Raw genomic sequence first — 17,173 nt, 5'->3', positions numbered from 1 at the left:
GCTACCATGGATGGCACCGAATATTCCCAGGCAGCTTTCCGTCTCAGTAATAACATAGGCTCAACCCGGCTCAGCTGCTGAGATACTTACAGTAACAGGTGACTTGGTCGTAGGCCAAGTTACATGGATAAACATCCTCTGTGAATTCCGTCCGCCTGCCGAGAATTCCGTCAAGCCGTTGGGATGCTGTTTACACTGACACCACCGAACTGCTTTTAGAGTCACTTCGGCAGACCTCTCTTACGCAACCGAAGGGCGAATAAAGCAACGCCAAATGCGTCCGATGAGTATCATCACGTGAGCAGTCATTGATGACCATTCGGGGACCACCAAGTCAACACGCCAGAGAACCCTCCGGAAAAATTCCAGTTCTTTTTTTTTCTTCACTCATAACGATGAATGATGCCCCGTCCGGTAACGCGTTACACAACAGCCGAGGCCAGACATTATACGTTTATACATTTAACGGAGCTGGCGTCTGTGAGTGGCGTTGATTTGCTAGTGGACAGAGCGTAGGAATCATCACGCGCTGAGTGTTCACAGCACACTTGGGCAAAGGGCTTTTTTTTTTGGGAGGGGAGCTGCATGATGTATGATTCACCGATGCACTCTGGCCTTTTGGCGAGCGGACGGCAAAATTTAGCCGTGGTTTTTTTTTATTTTTCGTTTTTTTTTTGTTACGGTCGCCCAAAGGGCGCGGACTCATGCAGAGAGCGCTCGACTCTCTGCCAGGGCTTGAGCGTCGTTGAGAAAAATTGGCTCGGCGTTTCCGAGACTCGTGTGCTTCGTGTGCAGATGAGACGCAACATCCATTTCACTGTGACTTGCGCCACATGGAGGCACAATCATTAATCGCGACTCTTTCCGTCCATTTTGCTTTCGGAATAATTCATTTTCCGACAAAAATTAATTCGAAGCTTGCTTTTTTTTTCTCTCTCTCACGAAAAAAAAAATCGTGCCTTATGATTATCCAAATTCCACATTTGTGTTTTATCCAGGAGCCTGACATTTATGAAGGATCTTGGCTTTTCGCAAAATAAATTAATATAACGTTTGGCAAAACGGTGGTTTAAGTACATGCACGTGTGTACTCAAAATAATTTTGTTGTGCATGCAATTTCACGTGAGTTCTGTTCTTTTATGTATACATTGTATGCATAGTGATGTGTCGCACGGTGCTTCTATGCTACAACACTAGAGAGAGCCCGGCCTGCATCTCCACAGACGCTAAGTATGGACAAATCAATATCTGCTTGTGTGTAAGGCCTATAGCTAAGGGGGAAGCACGTGACACGGCTTAGTTTGTAGAGAACCAAACACGCGTTTAACATGTAAACGTCACATGTCAGAATCGCCACCCCAGATGAGATAGCAATCTGCTCCCCTCCCCAATCAATTAAAACGTCTGTCTGATGAACAACAGTGTTTTAAATGTAAGTTAATCAATTGTCAGATATGTTTGCGGTGGGGTAAAGTGTGGGTACTTCCTTCATCATATCCGATATGTTTGGCCAATGCAGAAGATTAGGCCACATGCTCTCATAGAGAGCTCCATGTATTGGAGCACTCTTCTGCCAGCAGTAGTCTGAGCAAGAACTTGCAGGGCTGAGACTTTACCTTCAACAATTAATTTCAGTCTTTCAACGTGCAATATGATTGTACTTTAGCAGGGAAGGGTACAATGTTAATATTAATAATACCTACGTAACTTTGACTGTTCAAATAAACTCAAATGCCCTTTAGCCCCCTGTTGACAGGGAATTTGATCAGGGGCTTGAAGTCTCTTGGCAACCTGGATGTTATCTACGTCTAATTTGTCAATGTACGTTGAACTTCTATCGCACCGTACGTTGCCGACCGCGCTAATCGGCGGCGGGAAGGAACAACAAGCTAAACACGCAAACAGAGCAGTTTATTTTTCTCTTCCGAATAAATGAGTGTCCAATCGAGATTCTGTGCCGGCCTTCGCAAGTGCTCGCACATTGAGAAAGCCACCTACCCCAACAGCATGTTGGGTCGTCTATCCCCCGGACGGTCCTTGTGTTTTTCTTTGCTGATGCGATGCTCTTGACCTTCTCTTCTCCCCCTCCCCACCTCTGCGCACTACCTCCGCCGGGCAAAGCGACCAACCTGTGCACCGTAAACAACGGGGGCTGCGAGCACGAGTGCGCCCAGCTCCCGTCGGGATGGTACCAGTGCCGCTGCCCGCACGGCTATCGGCTCAAGGACGATGGCAAACGCTGCGAAGGTGACCCAGGGGAGGGGGGGGGAGCACCGCGGGCAGACCCACGGCCGCCGGCTGGCTCGGGGCTTGTCCTCAGCGTGAGCTCTTGCATCACGATCGGCCTGGATTTTCACGGAGCTCAGGAGCTTCTCCGTTCCCGCGTCATTAATTGATATCCACGCATTGGTGTATTGGATTTTTGGTGGCCGAGCAACAGGATTCCATGAAATTCCGAGAGAAGATGAGTGTTTTCTCTACCTCTCAGGAAGGTGTGAATAACTGAGGCAGTGCCCGTTAGCTCATGATGAAGGTATACATGACTGGGGTATAGTGCCCGTTAGTTCCTGATGAAGGTGTGAGTGACTGGGGTATAGTGCCCGTTAGTTCCTGATGAAGGTGTGAGTGCCTGGGGTATAGTGCCTGTTAGCTCCTGATGAAGGTATAAATGACTGGGGTATAGTGCCCGTTAGCTCCTGATGAAGGTATAAATGACTGGGGTATAGTGCCCGTTAGCTCCTGATGAAGGTGTGAGTGCCTGGGGTATAGTGCCCGTTAGCTCATGATGAAGGTATAAATGACTGGGGTAGAGTGCCTGTTAGCTCCTGATGAAGGTATGAATGACTCAGGTAGTGCACGTTAGCTCCTGATGAAGGTGTGAGTGACTGGGGTATAGTGCCTGTAACCTCCTGATGAAGGTATGAATGACTGAGGTATAGTGCCTGTTAGCTCCTGATGAAGGTATGAATGACTGGGGTATAGTGCCTGTTAGCTCATGATGAAGGTATAAATGACTGGGGTAGAGTGCCTGTTAGCTCCTGATGAAGGTATGAATGACTGGGGTATAGTGCCTGTTAGCTCATGATGAAGGTATAAGTGACTGGGGTATAGTGCCTGTTAGCTCCAGATGAAGGTGTGAATGACTGAGGTAGTGCCCGTTAAATTATGATGAAGGTGTGAATGACTGGGGTATAGTGCCTGTTAGCTCCTGATGAAGGTGTGAATGACTGGGGTATAGTGCCCGTTAGTGCCTGATGAAGGTATGAGTGACTGGGGTATGGTGCCTGTTAGCTCCTGATGACGGTATGGATGACTGGGGCATAGTGCCTGTTAGTGCCTGATGAAGGTGTGAATGACTGGGGTATAGTGCCTGTTAGTGCCTGATGAAGGTGTGAATGACTGGGGTATAGTGCCTGTTAGTGCCTGATGAAGGTGTGAATGACTGGGGTATAGTGCCTGTTAGCTCCTGATGAAGGTATAAATGACTGGGGTATAGTGCCTGTTAGCTCCTGATGAAGGTATAAGTGACTGGGGTATAGTGCCTGTTAGCTCCTGATGAGGGTATAAATGACTGGGGTAGAGTACCTGTTAGCTCCTGATGAAGGTATAAGTGACTGGGGTAGAGTGCCTGTTAGCTCCTGATGAAGGTATGGATGACTGGGGTATAGTGCCTGTTAGCTCCTGATGAAGGTATAAGTGACTGGGGTACAGTGCCTGTTAGCTCCTGATGAAGGCATAAGTGACTGGGGCATAGTGCCTGTTAGCTCCTGATGAAGGTATAAATGACTGGGGTATAGTACCTGTTAGCTCTTGATGAAGGTATAAGTGACTGGGGTATAGTGCCTGTTAGCTCCTGATGAAGGTATGGATGACTGGGGCATAGTGCCTGTAAGCTCCTGATGAAGGTATAAGTGACTGGGGTATAGTGCCTGTTAGCTCCTGATGAAGGTATAAGTGACTGGGGTATAGTGCCTGTTAGCTCCTGATGAGGGTAAAAGTGACTGTGGTATAGTGCCTGTTAGCACCTGATGAAGGTATAAGTGACTGGGGTATAGTGCCTGTTAGCTCCTGATGAAGGTATAAGTGACTGGGGTATAGTGCCTGTTAGCTCCTGATGAAGGTATAAGTGACTGGGGTGTAGTGCCTGTTAGCTCCTGACGAAGGTATAAGTGACTGGGGTATAGTGCCTGTTAGCTCCTGATGAAGGTGTGAATGACTGGGGTATAGTGCCTGTTAGCTCATGATGAAGGTATGAGTGACTGGGGTATAGTGCCTGTTAGCTCCTGATGAAGGTGTGAATGACTGAGGTACAGTGCCTGTTAGCTCCTGATGAAGGTGTGAGTGACTGGGGTATAGTGCCTGTCAGCTCCCGATGAAGGTATAAGGGACTGGGGTATAGTGCCTGTTAGCTCCTGATGAAGGTATGGATGACTGGGGTATAGTGCCTGTTAGCTCCTGATGAAGGTATAAGTGTCTGGGGTAGAGTGCCTGTTAGCTCCTGATGAAGGTATAAATGACTGGGGTATAGTGCCTGTTAGCTCCTGATGAAGGTATAAATGACTGGGGTATAGTGCCTGTTAGCTCCTGATGAAGGTAAAAGTGACTGGGGTAGAGTGCCTGTTAGCTCCTGATGAAGGTGTAAATAACTGGGGTATAGTGCCTGTTAGCTCCTGATGAAGGTATAAGTGACTGGGGTATTGTGCCTGTTAGCTCCTGTTAAAGGTATAAGTGACTGGGGTAGAGTACCTGTTAGCTCCTGATGAAGGTATAAATGACTGGGGTATAGTGCCTGTTAGCTCCTGATGAAGGTATAAATGACTGGGGTATAGTGCCTGTTAGCTCCTGATGAAGGTGTGAATGACTGGGGTATAGTGCCTGTCAGCTCCCGATGAAGGTATAAGTGACTGGGGTATAGTGCCTGTTAGCTCCTGATGAAGGTATGGATGACTGGGGTATAGTGCCTGTTAGCTCCTGATGAAGGTATAAGTGACTGGGGTAGAGTGCCTGTTAGCTCCTGATGAAGGTATAAATGACTGGGGTATAGTGCCTGTTAGCTCCTGATGAAGGTAAAAGTGACTGGGGTAGAGTGCCTGTTAGCTCCTGATGAAGGTGTAAATAACTGGGGTATGGTGCCTGTTAGCTCCTGATGAAGGTATAAGTGACTGGGGTATAGTGCCTGTTAGCTCCTGATGAAGGTATAAGTGACTGGGGTATTGTGCCTGTTAGCTCCTGTTAAAGGTGTGAATGACTGGGGTAGAGTGCCTGTTAGCTCCTAATGAAGGTATGATTGACTGGGGTATAGTGCCTGTTAGCTCCTGATGAAGGTATAAGTGACTGGGGTATAGTGCCCGTTAGCTCCTGATGAAGGTATAAGTGACTGGGGTAGAGTGCCTGTTAGCTCCTGATGAAGGTGTGAATGACTGCGGTATAGTGCCTGTTAGCTCCTGATGAAGGTGTAAGTGACTGGGGTATAGTGCCTGTTAGCTCCTGATGAAGGTAAAAGTGACTGGGGTATAGTGCCTGTCAGCTCCTGATGAAGGTATAAGTGACTGGGTATGGTGCCTGTTAGCTCCTGATGAAGGTATAAGTGACTGAGGTATAGTGCCTGTTAGCTCCTGATGAAGGTATAAATGACTGAGGTATGGTGCCTGTTAGCTCCTGATGAAGGTGTAAATGACTGGGGTATAGTGCCTGTTAGCTCCTGATGAAGGTATGAATGACTGAGGTATAGTACCTGTTAGCTCCTGATGAAGGTATAAATGACTGGGGTATTGTGCCTGTTAGCTCCTGATGAAGGTATAAATGACTGGGGTAGTGCCTGTTAGCTCCTGATGAAGGTATGAATGACTGAGGTATAGTGCCTGTCAGCTCCTGATGAAGGTATAAGTGACTGGGTATGGTGCCTGTTAGCTCCTGATGAAGGTATAAGTGACTGAGGTATAGTGCCTGTTAGCTCCTGATGAAGGTATAAATGACTGAGGTATGGTGCCTGTTAGCTCCTGATGAAGGTGTAAATGACTGGGGTATAGTGCCTGTTAGCTCCTGATGAAGGTATGAATGACTGAGGTATAGTACCTGTTAGCTCCTGATGAAGGTATGAATGACTGGGGTATTGTGGCTGTTAGCTCCTGATGAAGGTATAAATGACTGGGGTAGAGTGCCTGTTAGCTCCTGATGAAGGTGTGAATGACTGGGGTAGTGCCTGTTAGCTCCTGATGAAGGTATGAATGACTGAGGTATAGTGCCTGTTAGCTCCTGATGAAGGTATAAATGACTAGTGCCGATCATACTGGACCTCAAACAGGTCGGGGGTTTAACTGTGTTTCTCCCCATACACTGTTTGCATGCGTTATACGTTTAGAATTTGAATTATGTAATGTAGATGATTTCCTCTGTGTTTGGTTGATGTAAATTCTGGTCACCTGTTTCAAGATACCTGGCCAATGTGGAAGAATAGCTCCCGCTCTGTACGTACGTATGTCGAACTTCTTTCGCACCGTACGTAGCCAACCATGCTAATCGGAGGTATGGGGGAAGGACAATAAACTAAACACATAAAGCAGTTCTAAAGATATTATTTGGGTCTTTCGGTAAAGTCACGTAGATAGGTTCAAACAAAAAAAAACTACGACCTTTCGATCGTAACACAAGCGGTCGTCGTTTTTTGCCATTCTGTTATTTTCTTTGAACCCATCTCCGTGACTTTACCGAAAGACCCAATGAATATGATTTCCTGCAGTCACGAAAGCTTTAAGTCAAGATCAGTCCTAAAGAGATTAGTTTTCAATACAGATGATTTAAAAGTGCACGGCTCCAGTGGTTTCCTAATATCGGAAGGAAGAACGTTCCAGACGACCACAGGAGCGCATCTGAAAGCGCGCGATGCGGTGACCACCGTCTTTGTTCGATGACCCAATAACTGTGAAGTGCCCATATATGCTGCTCAGTGGTACAGAGTTGGATTGAACCAGTGACCTCTGGATGAAAGGCCAATAATGGTGGCCTTTAATCTGGCAGTGTCATGAGCAAGCAATTACAGGGCTGCACATTTTCACGTTTCCCTTATTTGTGAAAATTCTTTGAGAATGTGGGTGAGCGGAAAAAAAAATCTGTTCGGAGTGACGCTCAGAAAAAAATGCAGTAGTTAACAGTGGCAGCTGGGGCCAATTCATCAAAAAAGGGGCCTGAGAAAGATTGGACCCCCACTAGATCGTGGCCCCTCGTTAACCCCTTGCCTCCTTCAGGAATCGGAGAGGGGATGGGGCGATTTACATTTCTCTCTTCGCCCGTAATTTTAAGGCACAGCTCTGAGTCGTTTGACCGCTCACGCCCAGCTGTTGGCTTGGCCATGATATGGAAAATATTTGCCAGCAAATGCTTTGTTTCATTAATGTATCTTTTTTTTTCTGACGTGTTGGGGGAGGTGATGTCACCGTTCGAGCACGCTGAAGAAATGTTCACAATTGCATCCTCTCCGTGTTTTGTTTTCGTACCAAGGATAATAGCGTTAATGTGTGGAATGCCATGTAAAAGAATGCACCGCAGGGAATTTTACTTTGTTTTGAAGTATGAAAAGGCAAAGATAAAGGTGCAGTCCTGAAAGTTGATCGCTAGCACCACTGCTTGAACAAGGGCCTCCACGAGAGCGAGCTCTAGAGACATCCCTCTCGAGGGGATTTCGGCCGACTCTTCCACGCTGGTCCGACATCCTGGCGAAGGTGGAAGCACCCACGCTTTACACCACCACGTGCAGCCTGCCGATTGACGAACCGCGGTAAACCCATTTACACTGCTGGGTGGGCAGAGGCAGGGAGATTTAGCGAAGCTTGCACCGTTGTTTCGCCTGCATTGCCAGGTGATAGAAATGGCAACCTCAGAATTGCAAGTAAATTGTGCTCACCAATACACTGTGGTAGCTTCCTATTTTATATAGATTGTACGTTAAAAAAACCCGGCAATTTATGGAAAGCAATGTAGGCATATCTAGCAATGGACCAGTGTGCGTATAATTGCAATTGGCTTTAAAAACACATAAAAATGTATGGCCCTTTGTCAATCCACTGCTGGATGAAAGCTTACCTATACCATGTCAGTTACAGTGAGGGAAAAAAGTATTTGATCCCCTGCTGATTTTGTACGTTTGCCCACTGACAAAGAAATGATCAGTCTATAATTTTAATGGTAGGTTTATTTGAACAGTGAGAGACCGAATAACATAAAAAATCCGGAAAAACGCATGTCAAAAATGTTATAAATTGATTTGCATTTTGAGGGAAATAAGTATTTGACCCCCTCTCAATCAGAAAGATTTCTGGCTCCCAGGTGTCTTTTATACAGGTAACGAGCTGAGATTAGGAGGACACTCTTAAAGGGAGTGTTCCTAATCTCAACTTGTTACCTGTATAAAAGGCACCTGTCCACAGAAGCAATCAATCAATCATATTCCAAACTCTCCACCATGGCCAAGACCAAAGAGCTCTCCAAGGATGTCAGGGACAAGATTGTAGACCTACACAAGGCTGGAATGGGCTACAAGACCATTGCCAAGCAGCTTGGTGAGAAGGTGACAACAGTTGGTGCGCTTATTCGCAAATGGAAGAAACACAAAAGAACTGTCAATCTCCCTCGGCCTGGGGCTCCATGCAAGATCTCACCTCGTGGAGTTGCAATGATCATGAGAACGGTGAGGAATCAGCCCAGAACTACACGGATCTTGTCAATCATCTCAAGGCAGCTGGGACCATAGTCACCAAGAAAACAATTGGTAACACACTACGCCGTGAAGGACTGAAATCCTGCAGCGCCCGCAAGGTCCCCCTGCTCAAGAAAGCACATATACATGCCCGTCTGAAGTTTGCCAATGAACATCTGAATGATTCAGAGGACAACTGGGTGAAAGTGTTGTGGTCAGATGAGACCAAAATGGAGCTCTTTGGCATCAACTCAACTCGCCGTGTTTGGAGGAGGAGGAATGCTGCCTATGACCCCAAGAACACCATCCCCACCGTCAAACATGGAGGTGGAAACATTATGCTTTGGGGGTGTTTTTCTGCTAAGGGGACATGACAACTTCACCGCATCAAAGGGACGATGGACAGGGCCATGTACCGTCAAATCTTGGGTGAGAACCTCCTTCCCTCAGCCAAGGCATTGAAAATGAGTCGTGGATGGGTATTCCAGCATGACAATGACCCAAAACACACGGCCAAGGCAACAAAGGAGTGGCTCAAGAAGAAGCACATTAAGGTCATGGAGTGGCCTAGCCAGTCTCCAGACCTTAATCCCATAGAAAATCTGTGGAGGGAGCTGAAGGTTCGAGTTGCCAAACATCAGCCTCGAAATCTTAATGACTTGGAGAAGATCTGCAAAGAGGAGTGGGACAAAATCCCTCCTGAGATGTGTGCAAACCTGGTGGCCAACTACAAGAAACGTCTGACCTCTGTGATTGCCAACAAGGGTTTTGCCACCAAGTACTAAGTCATGTTTTGCAGAGGGGTCAAATACTTATTTCCCTCATTAAAATGCAAATCAATTTATAACATTTTTGACATGCGTTTTTCTGGATTTTCTTGTTGTTATTCTGTCTCTCACTGTTCAAATAAACCTACCATTAAAATTATAGACTGATCATTTCTTTGTCAGTGGGCAAACGTACAAAATCAGCAGGGGATCAATTACTTTTTTCCCTCACTGTATGGGGGTTATTTGACCACATCTCATCACACTGGTCAGGACCGGTTCAGATATAACCTGCTGCTAGGCGTAAGCAGTAGCATCCTTTGTTTAACCAGAAGACACATGATACATTGCACCTTCAGCTTAAGTAGATTTATAATTCAACAGAACATTAAAAAAACATCAATTATAAACGTTACAAATCTAAACTAAACTTCACAATAATTTCATTAAAAAAATAAGAATACAGCTGACGTAAACCGCAGATGTTAACCTTGGCTGGGAATTGCATTGAGGTCGCAGGGTTCATAGTGTAATGTGTTAACCACTGCACCACTGCTCCATCCCAATCTTAGAATAATAACAACAAAACCATTTAGTTGTTCATAATGAAAACATTCTTTTATAAAACAAGGTTGTTCGATTAATGATCGTGCGATCGAACTCCAGATATGCATGCGGCTACTTTTGTTTAATATGGATGGATTTATTTTGTCTGGTGTGTATATCATGTGTTTTCGCCTCTGCGTCTGTAAGGTTGTGTAATCACGCGCGTGGATTTGTAGCCTGCGAGAGCTTGAGTGTGTCTGCATGTTCAATTCAACGTGTAAATAATAATGCAATTCATGCTTCCTTAGAAATTCTCATTCTTCATCTCAATTAGTTGAGAAATTAATCTGAATTTTTTTTTAAGTATGTATATTACTTAGCCCTTTGACCAATTCATCTGGAATGTGCCTGATCTCGTGAAGTCTAGGAAGCTAAGCAGGGTTTTTTTTTCCCAGTGGATGATGCTTCTGTGGGGTGACCGTCATGCACACACACAGATTGTTAGGGGGCAGTGCAGAAATATCCATTAGGCTACACCGTGTTTCTGCACTTCGAAATCTGTGCTCCCAACCTTCGTCATCCCCGTGCTGAGTATTGTCAAATAACCCCCACGGCATGGGGAGGCCCTCACCCAGCAGTGGATTATCCAAAGAATCGTCGTACATGTGCATTTCTACAATTGACCATTGCACCTTGTGTTCCTACAAGCGTGGGAGCACCATGTAATGCGTCGTTGCGGTGCATAATCTGTGAAGATGTACATCCTTAAGTTGACGTGCTATGAAGAAGGGCTTTCGCCCTAAACGTCACTTTTCACATATCAGTTTAACACACAGTAGGCTTTCACGACCAATATCATCCGTAGTAAAGGTTTTTTTTTGGGTTAGATCGTGTAAATATAAATGTGTCGTGAAACCCCGCCACCACCCAACGCAGCCAATCGGTAAGTTTTTGTTGTCACGTAAACAAAACGTGGCCAATTCGTTACCACTTCAGCACACCGGTGTGTCGGAGAGTAAAGTGCTGGAATTGTAAATGTAGATACTGGCAGAAAGGGATCCCACAGATATGAGCTTGTTGTTGTTGTTATTGTTGCTTGTGCCCAACTGCCTAAGGCAGCACCAGCGGTAGCATCACCGCATCATTTGCTCTCTGCCCCCCCGCTCCCGCCAGCGATCGACCCGTGCACCAACAAGACCGGTGGCTGCTCACAGAAGTGCCACAACGAAGGCGGTTCGGTGCGGTGCGACTGCCGCGCGGGATTCCAGCTGAACGCCGACGGGAGGACATGCGACGGTGAGTCTCGCTCACCCTCGCTCACCCCACACCGTCTCCGACAGCCTGCATGCCACGCTGTCGCTACCAAAGGTCAGCGGTTTCGCCGGAAACAATTCGTTGCTCGCGCCGCTGCTGGCAGGAGGGCTTTCACTCAAGGGAGCTGCAGAGAGGCACTCCCGGAGGGTGTTTTGGGCCTACTCTTCTACGCCAGCCAGAGGTCATGGAATAAGTGGTGATCAGAAAATTTTTTTTTTTTTTTAAATGTGATTCTCATCAGGCCCCATTGGGTAAAGTGCAGCCTCCAGCTCTTATCCACTCTTTGGCCTCTCTATTTATGTGCTAAGAAGAGAGGGACATTGGCCAAAGCACCACCGATTATATATTTTATTTTCTCTTACGGCCGCAGCGTTCTTGACGAGGAGGTTGAGGATTTTTTGTTTATTTTGCGCGTGGGCACCACTTCCGACGGCAGCCCGATCGATTCGCTGCGGCGCAAGCTCACAACTCATTACGCAATAAACAACAAACTAATATGTTTTCAAATATATTTCAAACCAATGACCGCGATAACTTTCAGTATATAAATGTTACAATTTATTTAATGTTACTTGTCAAACTTTGTGGCGGGGGGGGGGGGGGTGGGGGGGGCATTGCGTTTCTTAATGAGGAATTTTTGGCCGGAATGAACCACTGCCTCTTATTTGTCCGTAATTATGTGTGAGAAATTGCTGGACTTTAAATGTTAAAGCAATCCGCGGTAGAATTGCCCTGAAATCTTTCAGCCTGGGGCTGGCAAGGGGCCGCTGTTCGGCTTGTGCACCGTCGATAAACAAATATACCAACCCGACAGCAAATGTTCCCACAAACAAGCGCGAGCGGTCGCACGTCCGTCCACACGCGCACACAGTCCCCGTTTTGCTTCATCGACCATCGGAGTAAGTGTGGTTAGTGCGTATGCATGTAGAACTTCTTTCACACCGTACGTAGCCAACCGTGCTATTCGGAGGTGCGGGGGAAGGACAACAAACTAAACACAAAAAGCGCTTCTTAAAGAAATTCGTTTTCAACCTAGCTTTAAAAGTGCGTGGCTCCAGTGGCTTCCGAATGTCGGAAGGAAGAGCGTTCCAGACGACCACAGAGAGCGCCGCGTTGTTCGATGGTTAGCGGCAAACCGCTGACAGCAACCGGAGTTCGCGTGATCATGGATTATCCTCCTCAACGGGATCACCAAGGTTCGTGAGGTCCTATTAAGGCGAGCACGGGACGCAGGGTGCACAAGGGGGAAAAAAAACGATGGGATTGTATCGTCGTCAGAGAGGAAACCAGGTTGAAAACCCACACACGGGTCAATATATACAAATAATGAACCATACTTTCACCAAGCTGACGCAGTCAAACTCTTGCTCAACAACTGTGCCACAGCCGAGTGATGTATATATATACAGTACGTGAACAAAGTCACCTATCAGTGTCAACGTATTCACCTTGAACATGGTTAAATCACCCTGAATGTGCCAAATCTCGTCAGATCTCGCAAGCTAAGCCGGATGGAGCCTGGTTAGTTCTCGAATGGGAGCATGCCGGGTGCTTTAGGCTTGGGACCTGGTGAGGCAGTGAGACAATGGGGCACGATTGCGTTTTCCCCCTCGTTTGTGTGAGCTTTCTCCAGGCACCCCACTATCCTCCTGCAAGACACACATGAATTTCACCGGATAAACATCCCAATGTAGGGCCATCCTGTAAAAAAAAAAGTCTTTAGACTCGGTGAAGCTTTCCCGGATAAATAATGGTCGTTATTATTGTAATTATGAATATAATATTCACGTCCAACCAACTTTGTCTCTGGAGTGCTGATGTTAACGCACCACGCCGGCTACTCATATTAGGCCAAGTTGATCTACGGGAGATCCAAGATAGATTCCGTTACTTTTTGCCAAGGGCGTGCATTTGTGGACCGTGAGTAAACCCAGCAACCGCTGGGATCACATCAACAACCACAGCCTCCATTCACAATCCAGCAGTGACGGTAACATCTTCACAGACCTTGCACCAGGCTAAACGCACTTTAATACCACGAGAAGTGTCACAGATTCGCTGGCAGGAGGTCATGGGACACACCCAGAGTTGTTACACGTCAGCTGACCGAGGTGCTTGGCAGATGCACCACCTGCGCTCCCCGCTGCGCCGACTCGGTGAGTGTCGCTTCTCAGCTCTCAGTTGTTCTTGGAGGGCGACTTGCCTCCTACTGCCCAGAGCACACACACACACGCGCGCGCACTTGCACACACATAGCAAACATCGACTGGACAGAAGATGTCCATATACCAAGCAAAGGAAACAAGATGATTGCCATCAAAACAAATGACCTTATTTCAGTGGTTTGTGTGTTTTGCCTTTAGTTTAATGGGTGCTGCGTGTTTTCATGAGTAAATATACCGGATTTCCCTCCCCCACCTCCCTCCCTCTGCTCCTGCTGGGACATTTCAGAATAATTGAGCCCATGGATAGGGTCTTGCCGTACACATTTTTTTTTTATACGACCGTTGTACCCATTAAAGAAAATAGTTGTGTACACTTGACTAGAGGGATACAACGATGTCACTTATCTGGGGTTGGTAAATAAAAAAAACGAGCAGCAACTTGTGGGGCTGTACCAACAGGGTGTTATTAGCAATCCGCTGCTGGATGGATGCCCTCCAAAACGTTGTCGCCGTCGCTCACGATCCTGCGACGAAATCGTTCTCACCAGCTCCCGTGCGCACTGATTTCCATCGCGGCGTCTCCCCGTTGGACGTGTTTTCTCCGGACGCGTTCGCATCCCTCGGCGAGCACTCCAACGTAATTCTTGACCATGAGCCATCGAAAAAACCCTTCCAGCAACGAGCCCTGCCCAAACCCGCTCGCGTTTTTTAATGAACAGTTTGAATGATGCCTTTCACCGGCGTACGTTCTCCAATACGCGTGTTTCTCTTGTCGCCGCCTCTTTTGTATTGTTACATTTTCATCGTTAAAGTCCTCGGGATAAAATAACGACTCCTGAACTGAAGAAGTTATATATTAGCTGTGCAGAAAATAAATATATTAAAACTTTTTTTTTATTAATTCAATCATATTTTCACGTGGGTTCCCACTCAAAATAATGAAGGCGGTGCTCATTTTTTGAATCGGTGGTGGAAATTCAAAATTCCTTTGGCAGGGCAGAGTCTATACACTGTCATAAACTGTTGACTTCGGATTTGTACTCATTTTTTTATCAACACTGGCTGGAAGCCCGCACAATATTCAAGGTCACAACTCGCAAGCCGTGCGCTCAAACCACCGTGCAAGCTGACCCGATTGAAGTTGATCACTTCCTGTCTCACATTAGTGGCTCAAGCAAAAAAATGCTATTCATTAGATTTTTTTGTTAACTGCAAATGTGAGTATAATGTACACGCGCTGGACGCTGCCACACGGTGTAACGGTTAAGGCGACCGGACTTGCAATCCAGAGGTCAACCGGTTCAAATGCCCTTCCGGGGCATTTGAATTTGAATCAAAGGGGGGGAGCAGTATCGCGAATCTTCCCCACCGCCTCTGTCCTACCCAGCTGTATGAATGGGTGCACTAAGTGCCGAATTATCCTAGTAGCGAAAGTAGCTACACACGCTACAGGCCCCGCACTTGCAAAGGGCCCCACGCTAAATGCTTTCAAGCTATCAATTCCGCTTCAGTGATTCTGCACTTGCTCTATTACTATAGCACTATACTGCCTTCAACTTATACGAACGACTGGGTGTTTAAGGTTCGCCATTTGTCGTATTATCTGGCTGTATAGCAAATGGAAAAAAAACAATTACTTTACTGTGCAAGTAAAAAAATTGTGTTTTAATATTTATGTTTTTTAAATTTTATTTAGGGCCCCTTATTAACTTATGCTACAAACCCCGCACTAGCTTAATCCGGGACTGGGTACAGCACGGTCACTCGATCGGCAGGTCACGTGTGGTGTGGTAAAGTGTGGGTACTTCCACCTCTGCCAGGATGTCTGGCCATTGTGTAAGAGAAGGCCAAAAATACCCTCAATTTTTCAAGGGCTCCCTCGAGTGGACGCCTTTCACCAGCAGTGGTGTGAGCCAAGCTATCTATAACAGAGCTGCACCCCTTTGCTTCATGACATCACGTGCGACGCGTGTGACGAACAATTCCACCGAAGCTCACCTCTACTCGAGATTAACCCAACGCGAACGCCGACGTGCCCACATCTGCGAGTTGCCGCGAATTAAGCGCGGTGGATGAACTGCAGTGTTCAAAGCTCGTCGGCCAAATAAATGGGAGCCGCAACATGAGAAAAAAAAGTCTGTCGCGTGGAACAAAACAAAAAAATCGCAGCACTTGGACGAGAATGCGGATGATTTAAAAAACAGTTTGAACAATCATGTTTTCAGAGAGATGAAACGTGCCAATAAAACGCCTACCATGGCACATTAGTGCATGAGCACCAGAGCCGCACATGTGCGCGGCACGCCATTCGTTATGAGGAGCCCTCGCTGCGTTCCACGCTGAATGGGCCCCACTGTTTTCATCCACTGCTCTTTGCAATAATGTCTGGCAAGCCGGCAGACTCTCTGTTGACGAATCCCTGGAGGTCAAAACGGGTAGACAGTTTGCCTGCTTAAATAAACCACATTGGAAATTACAGATCTGGCAGGCGCGTAGGCCAATGGATAAAATAATAAACTTTACTTAAAGTGGAGTAACGGACTTGCTGTCTTTATATTACATATTTCAAATGGCCTTCCTGTGCCTTTTCACGTGATAAGGTCGCACACACAAAGTGCTTGCCACAAACAAACCACAACACCCCGCTGACCTCAACAAGGAGCATAAATCATCACGCAAACTCCGATCATTCTCGCAGCGGCACCTTGTGGCTGGTCATCACTGCGTCACGTGATTTCAGATGCACTTCTGCGGCCGTCTGGAACGCTCTTCCTTCTGATATTAGAAAACCACTGGAGCCATGCATGCACTTTTAAATCGTCTAGATTAAAAACTAATTTCTTTAGAACTGTTTTTTTTGTTCAGTTTGTTGTCCTTCTGCCGCACATCCGATTAGCACGATTGGCTACGTATGGTGTGAAAGAAGATCAACTACCATACATACATTTAATATATACATTTAAAAGCCTCACTGAGTCTCAATTCTGTTCCACAACATACCTGATACATTTTCACAATAGGAGGGGACGATTGCTATGCATTTCCCATTTTTAGTGATGTTTCAAATATGAACCATAAAGGCAGCACACGATGGCTTCCGCTTTCAAATGGTGTCATGGGGACCTCTAACGTCCACTCCACGAAAGCAGATGGCACTTATTTCATAAATTATGCACCCGCTGTATTAACCAGGGCAGCCTACCGGATTCGAACCATGAGCCAATGGAACAAGTGCTGAACGCGATGCCACTCGGCCACGTCAAGTAAAAAAAAAGTCTGTTCTTAACATATTTCCAATAGATGTCCTGCCCGGTAATGATATCATACACCGCTCATGTTAGCCGTGGTCAGGAATTGAATCCAGATAGGTGCGTCTCATCGCAAATTGTTCACAAAATAACTACCAGGTAAAGCCCACTGAGCTATATATCTATTTTTTTTCAGAAGCGACCTGGCTACAACAAATGATAGCTGAACGAAGTGGCTTATCACGTGGAAATTTACATCAGCTAAATACTCAAAACGCATGTTCATTGTAAATGTGGAGGGGGAAAAAAAACGAAGAACCCAGGAGAAAAATCCACGCGACCACGGGGAGAACTTGTGGACCACAAACATACAGCAGGCGTCAGGGTTCGGGATCGAAAGCACGACCTCCTGTGTTCCGGGCGAGGTAGTTAACGTCTCG

At 46.5% G+C, this 17,173-nt stretch overlaps 1 protein-coding gene and 1 long non-coding RNA gene across 5 annotated transcripts in view; one reads left to right on the top strand and one right to left on the bottom strand.

Moving 5' to 3' along the window:
- LOC116946937 (uncharacterized) overlaps nt 1-17,173 on the top strand; it is a 120,107-nt gene that overhangs the window by 42,767 nt on the left and 60,167 nt on the right. For all 4 annotated transcript variants that reach the window (XM_076070285.1, XM_032962220.2, XM_076070283.1 and 1 more), the window contains 2 exons: nt 2,123-2,248; nt 11,180-11,302. In XM_076070285.1, the coding sequence (XP_075926400.1) occupies nt 2,123-2,248; nt 11,180-11,302 (249 nt within the window). The remainder of the gene's footprint in view (nt 1-2,122; nt 2,249-11,179; nt 11,303-17,173) is intronic.
- On the bottom strand, nt 9,815-14,990 carry LOC116946938 (uncharacterized). The gene is made up of 3 exons (XR_004403620.2): nt 14,031-14,990; nt 13,403-13,529; nt 9,815-12,528 (listed from the first exon to the last, which is right to left on the bottom strand). It is a non-coding gene; the product is annotated as an uncharacterized LOC116946938 (long non-coding RNA).

Source organism: Petromyzon marinus, chromosome 28 (assembly GCF_048934315.1).
Source record: "Petromyzon marinus isolate PM22_M1 ecotype Great Lakes invasive population chromosome 28, UKy_Petmar_22M1.pri1.0, whole genome shotgun sequence".
In the NCBI taxonomy this organism is placed as follows: domain Eukaryota; kingdom Metazoa; phylum Chordata; class Hyperoartia; order Petromyzontiformes; family Petromyzontidae; genus Petromyzon; species Petromyzon marinus.
The sequence above is the reverse complement of the archived record's forward strand: the minus strand, read 5'-3'. Positions and strand labels throughout refer to the sequence as shown.